Here is a 6,353-nt window from a genome sequence, read left to right on the forward strand (position 1 = left end):
CCTCATATTACCTGTCATACTGCATCCTTCTCTCTCATTCTCTCAGTCATCCTCTCTGTTTTGCAGTCTGTGCCGCTCTCCTGTTGCTATGGAAACCTCTCCCTGTGTTTGACAGAGTGATGGTATGAAGTTGGTCACAGTAAAGCTGATTGATCTCAGAGGCACTATGCTGTTTACTATGGAGTTATCCAGAAGTCTGCTCTTGAAACGTCTGTAGCCTTGGCTTTTCAAGAGTTGTGAGAGTTCTCTTGCGTTGTGGAATAAGTGTCTTCAATGCATGTGACTTATGAACCAAATAATGTTGAAACTGACAGAAAATCTAACAAAATAAGACTGAATGCTGTATTTAAAAAATCCTTTGCAGCACTAGGGTCATTTGCACTCTCTGCTTGCACCCCCTCCCCCCCCCCTTTCTTTCTAGTAGTCTGTCGTCAGGGTCAGACTCTGTTGCTAGGAAATGTCTCTTTGTTGCCATGGCATTGGTTGCTAGGTGGCGTAGTGTGGGAGAGGTGAATGGCTGGAGGAGGAGAAAGGCACAGAGCAGAGAGCTAGTGTGTGAGAGGGGGATTGGTGCTCTGAGCAGTGACATGCCGGCTAGGTGGCGCTGCATTCATTCATTCCTAGTGGCCCTGTCACGGCAGTGTGTGAGTGAGAGTGTGAGTGAGTGAGTGAGTGAGTGTGAGTGAGTGTGTGAGTGAGTGAGAGTGTGTGTGAGTGAGTGAGTGAGAGAGAGTGAGTGAGTGAGTGAGTGAGTGAGTGAGTGAGTGTGAGAGAGTGTGTGCATATGCAGTCCTGCATTAGATCAGCCTGACAGCTTGTTAGATGTTCTTACTCTAGCAGATGGATCTTCAAGCTGCTCTCTCTCTCTCTCACTGTGCAGGTTGGGGAAGCCATGCGTAAGATGCAGGAGAGGAACAATATTGGCAAAATCATCCTCACCACCGAGCCCATGAAAGAGGAGGCAAAGAAGGATGAAGCCAAGAAAGAGGAGAAGGACAAGAAGAAAGAGGACAAGAAGAAGGAAGAGAAGAAGAAGGACGAGACCAAGAAGGAGGAGAAGAAAGAAGAGAAGAAGAAGGACGAGATCAAGAAGGAGGAGAAGAAGGAGGAGAAGAAGGAGGAAAAAAAGGATGAGAAGAAAGCAGATGAAAAGAAAGAAGAGACAAAGAAGGAAGAGAACTGAGAAAAGAGAACTAGGCAGAAAATTGGTGGCTGTGAATTGTGTTTGTGTAGGGAATAGGAGATGGGGTGAGTGTGCGTGTGCGTGTGCGTGCGTGTGCTTGAGTGTGTGTGTGTGTGTGTGTGTGTGTGTTGGGGTGGTGGGGAGTACAACGTAGTCCAGCTCTCAGCTCAGCCCTGGGCAATTACTCTGGCCTTAGATCAGCATCTCACAATGAACTCCACAATCATTTAATCAGCCTAGTAGTAACTCATAGTACCTTCAGCACTCCAAAGCTACTTAACACTCAGTAAGCAGACACACACACATGCACACTTTACATTACACGTGTGTACCACTCTACCATGCCACTATGTTAGACTGTGTTCTTTTTTTTGCTAGTTTTCTTGTTGAACTAGGCTCTGTGCTGTTATTAATCTGTGACTGCATGCCCCTCAGGTGTGCTATATCAGTATTATACTGCCACATATACCACTGAAATGTTTTACTCAATTGGTTTTCTCTCCAAGATGTGTACACATCAATACCATGAATCACTACTAATATCGCTAGCATTATTTTTGCACTAGAACTATTATACTATACCACTGAATTAATCTTTAGCTATATAGACACATGTAGAATTGTTTTCCTAGTCATACCCTATGCCATTTTAAGTATGAGTATTCAGAGTTGGGTACCTGCTAAGGATTATGGGTAAAGGCTTGGGTTGGGCAGGAGCTCTGTTGCTGCGACTACAGTGTCCCCAGATCTGCCCCTCCCTCTTACCTAGCATGTTCCTTTCTAATCTGTACCCACCTTCCCTCTAATGATGGATTCTCTTTTCCCCGTTGGACCGCACTCACTGACAGGCAGATCACTTGCTGAGCCCCACCCACAGAGCTTATTACGGCAATAAGGAGGAGTCCCTGTGGTTCCTGACTGGTTCAGTGAGATGTCAGTTACCTAGATCGAGATATATCAATGGGAGCCTATTCATTCTTTTTATGTTATCGCAGTGCTATTACAAAACCTTAAAAATCTTTCCAATTGACAGCAGGCTAGAAGAGCTAGCACCATGTCCATATGTAACAAAAATGGGTCAAAAGTGCTTTCTGTAAGTAATGACTGTGCTATTACTGCAGCACAGTGCAGCGGCTGTCCACATCCTGGCGAAATCTGCTCCTCTGGCCTGCCTTAAGGAACATAACATTCTTCTGTGTCATTTAACAGAGCACCAGCCAGGATCTTATTAAATCCGGCTTCCATGATGCACCAATTCTAGCAAGACATCCCCACCAAATGCACGTACGCATGCATGCACACATCTCATTCTCAGGTTATTCTGTTAAACCGAGGCACTCAGATTGGTTGATGTTGAGATACACCTGTAAGTGCTGTCTCATTCCAGGGACTTTGGCAGGATTCCGCATTATCCCAAACCTGCCGCTCTTATCCTCTTCACTGCTAACCGGCCACTCTCACTGGCCTGCCGTGTCCCGGCCCTCTTTCCAGTGGAGCTGTGCTCCATCTCTGGCTTTATTCATCTTCTTCTCCCTCTCTCTATCTCTTCTCCCTCTGTTTTGCCGTCACTGGTTGGCATAGCAACAGGCGTTTGGCCAGAAGGAGATGGCAGTCAAGTTGCCCCTCCCCCATCACATGCAAAAACACGCATATGCACACACGCCATGCCTTCCTTTTCAGTCTTTCTCTCTCATTCAGCACTTGCTCCGTGAAGTGTTCAGTCCACTTTCTCTAGCTGCCCAGATGAAATGCATTATTTTCATTACTGTGAAGTGTTTTTTCCTTCAGACTGCTCTGTCAGACTTTAGTGTTACAAGAGCGTAAACCCGCCCCCTCACTGGTCTGTGACTTGTCAGTCCAACCCAGTGACTCCTCCCTTAGCCCATTCATTCATGTGAAGTACTTGTCTGCCCCTAGTGGCCATAAATATGCACTGTGGGGAATTATAACATTTTGAGATGTTTTCCAGCCCTGCCCTGTCTATTCCTCAGTGAGTGTGGTTTCTGTCTGAGGTGTATGAGCTGTCCAGCATGGTCTTATTTGCTGTTTGTGAAAGTCAGACCTTTTGAGGGGTGTGTGTTTGTCTGTGTGTCTGTGCGTACGTGTGTGCGTACCGTTTTGTTTGAAGGAATGTGTATATCTGTGTGTCCTCAGGTCGATTGTCAGATTTAGATTTAGGTTTTTCCCGTCTCTACCTCCCTTATGCTATGAGCTAGCATGTCTCATTCCCTTTCTTTTTTACTAAGTTATCTCTAACTTTTATTTCCCTACATCTCTCTCTCTCTGTTGAGTGACCTTTGTTGGTTTGGTATTATTTGCACTCTGCTTGTGAGTCTTAATGCACTTATATGGATGGCAGTCCCATTCCCGTAAGACTGTTCCTCAGGAGTCTTCTCCGGGTTTTATTTACTACCGTTGGCATATACGTGCACTCTCTAGTTTGCTGTCTCTCCCTCTCAGAAAAATACATACATGTGCAAGATTTTTTATTTCTTACATAGAGGCACTACAGAGCTTGGCCTGATGTTCCTAGGCACATCTACATGCATGCGTTCCCAAACACATGCAGTGCTTTCATCTCCTCCACAGTCTCTCCATCTCCTATGTACACACAGAAATCGCAACCATATACCAGCTGTCCTATTAAGTAGGAGAAAGCTCGCTTCCTCTCCTGAGAGAAGGAGCTAACCCAGAATGCATCGGGAAGGGTGTGGCACTGCCATCCTCATCTGAAGAACGACAGTATTGTGACACAGCACCTGGAACGGGATTCTCACCGGGTTCAGCTTTGGATCAGGATTTGAGTTCCAGTTTTCACTGTGTTTTTTTTTGTTTTTGTTTTTGTTTTGTTTTGTTTTTTCCCTGTGCGAGTCTATATTTGTTTATTTGTTTGTGTTTGTGTTTTCTGGTTCAATCCCTGTGTGCTTCGGTTCCTAAGCAGTGTGCGGCCCAGACGAGAGCTACAGCAAAGGCTGTCTCTTGCATTTCCTAATACACATTAATTCTGTTATTGTAGTTGTTGTTGCTGTTACTGTGTACGCCTGCTTATCGGTTTGAGTGTTTTCAAGGGTTTGAGTTGGTAAGGCTTTGCCGCACGTCTGTTCAAATGTGAGGAGCTGTGACGTTTTGTTGATCCTGATTAAATGTGCCAAATGGTGTTTGAGGCTTCGGCCTTTACTTCAGCTATGCTTTTTTTCACTGAAAGACAAAAAAAAGGAAAGATGAAATAACAGGACCTTTCTGATTTGCTTTTAAGATAAACAGCAAAACAAACAAACAAACAAACAAAAAAAAAAAACATTGTACCTGTCGTGTGTGGTTGGCCGTAACCCTGAGATTTATTGGTGCTTAAAAACTGTTTCCGGCTTTTTCGCTAACGTTCTGATCCATGCAATCCCTGTCTAGTTTTCAATGTGCTAATCGTTAACGAACACCGGAATACCTCCACACACACACACACACACACACACACACACACACACACACACACACTCTTTGGCCCAACAGCCCTGTCCTGAAGGGCTGATGAGATCTGACACCAGATCAGTTAAAACTGTTTACAATGTCACTGCAGAGTGCACTTATGATTACTAGACAAGATCAGACAACACAGCTCCTATCTGAGCAATTACATGTGATCAGATATAAACTGACTTTAAAAAGGATTTAAAAAAATGAAGGGTTAACCTGTGTGTTATGCAAGTTGCAGTCTCCCAAAGAGAAACGGAGAAGGAACAACAGTCTTTGCTGAGCTCACTGGTTTGAAAAATAGGCTGAGTTGTATAACAGTGTCTTGGTCGGCATAAATAGCTTTGCTGTTGACTGCACTGTTCGGTCTGACTGTTCTCATTATAGAACCCAGGTTCCTTCCCAGCTCTACCCTGTCATTCTCTGATGTATTCCAGCACAGCTGCTCTGGTTCTAGAATGTGTTCCAGATGCGTGTGACATCGGAGCTGTCGATTCCGCTTTTTACTCAGCTTTTTCTTGGATTAGTCTCCCTGCACAGCAAAAAATGCACCATTATGGAATTGACTCGAAAATGGCATGGAACCCATTCCCAGCAGTATGAACATCTGGACTGTAGGTGCACGTGTCCAGCAGTGTGACATGCGTCCAATAGCACGCGTACACAATGGTCACCCTCCCACTCCTCAGCTCAGAGCTCGCCTGGCCCCCGAGGTGAGCTCAGCTGCAGGTGTGATGGCCTCTTGGACCCCATGGGGCCAAGAGCCAGAGAGGTCGAGCTGGAGCTCGGCCCCTGCCGAGCACGAAAGCTCGAAAACAGCCCTGCGTTCATCAGCTACAAGAACAGTGTAGCTGCTCGACTGCTCATAAATGCAGTGACTGAAACTGGCAGTCATTCATAACCAGCCAATAAAAAAGTTAAATTTAGCTTAGACAGGGAGGATTATTATGTACGTTTTGGAAAACTGTATAGGTGGATTTGGGTTACATCCCATTGTTAAAATAATGCATACAACATACACGTACGGTCACATACAAATACAGTCTCACAGAGATTAAACTTCAAATCTCACAAGCACATCTCATGTTTTTTTTCACAGTAGTGATGCACGTTATTACAGTGTTTTTATGTATTTGTAAGAACCAAGATTATTATTTTCTTGATTGTTATGCCTTTGTATAACATAGCTATCACACTTAAAGCATTAGCTTATGCTCTCCCTAGGCCCTCTCATTTTACCTATACTTTTGTTTAAAACCCCAGGGCCCCTAATCACAGCCCCCAGTCTCCAGCCCATCACGTGATTTACATGTCCATCCACCCATCAGCGCTGACTAGGCCGAGCAGTGGCTAAATTGACTTTACTGCCCTAAAAATCGCAGTACCCTTCTGTCTATACTGGCTCCTCTCCCCCCACACACGTCAGAGAAGTGCGACAGGATGTTTGAGCTTTTTTTTTTTTTTCCCCTCCTATCCCTGCATCACTGCTCTCTCCATTTTGTTTGAGATCCTCTGAAGTGCCCCCCCCCCCCCAGCTTCTCTGCTTAACTCTGGGTTGGACCACGTGCGATTTAGACGCACGGTCGCAAGGACCATGGAGCTCATTAATGCTTCTGTGTGTGACGTTACCATTATGCCTTACATGTTTTCCAGGACTAATAAAAGAGCATAACAAAAAAAAAAATGTTGGTTTATTGTGTTA

The 6,353-nt window shown here is 45.0% G+C and overlaps 1 protein-coding gene across 1 annotated transcript in view; it reads left to right on the forward strand.

Annotated features, from left to right (window-relative positions):
* The window catches only part of vat1 (vesicle amine transport 1), a 23,201-nt gene extending 18,154 nt beyond the window's left edge, over positions 1 to 5,047 (forward strand). Inside the window, exon 6 of the mRNA XM_026997827.2 lies at positions 881 to 5,047. Coding sequence (XP_026853628.2) covers positions 881 to 1,183 — 303 coding nt within the window. The 3' untranslated portion in view covers positions 1,184 to 5,047. The remainder of the gene's footprint in view (positions 1 to 880) is intronic.
* The last annotated feature ends 1,306 nt before the right edge of the window (positions 5,048 to 6,353 follow it).

The sequence above is a fragment of the Electrophorus electricus genome, chromosome 1, assembly GCF_013358815.1.
Source record: "Electrophorus electricus isolate fEleEle1 chromosome 1, fEleEle1.pri, whole genome shotgun sequence".
In the NCBI taxonomy this organism is placed as follows: domain Eukaryota; kingdom Metazoa; phylum Chordata; class Actinopteri; order Gymnotiformes; family Gymnotidae; genus Electrophorus; species Electrophorus electricus.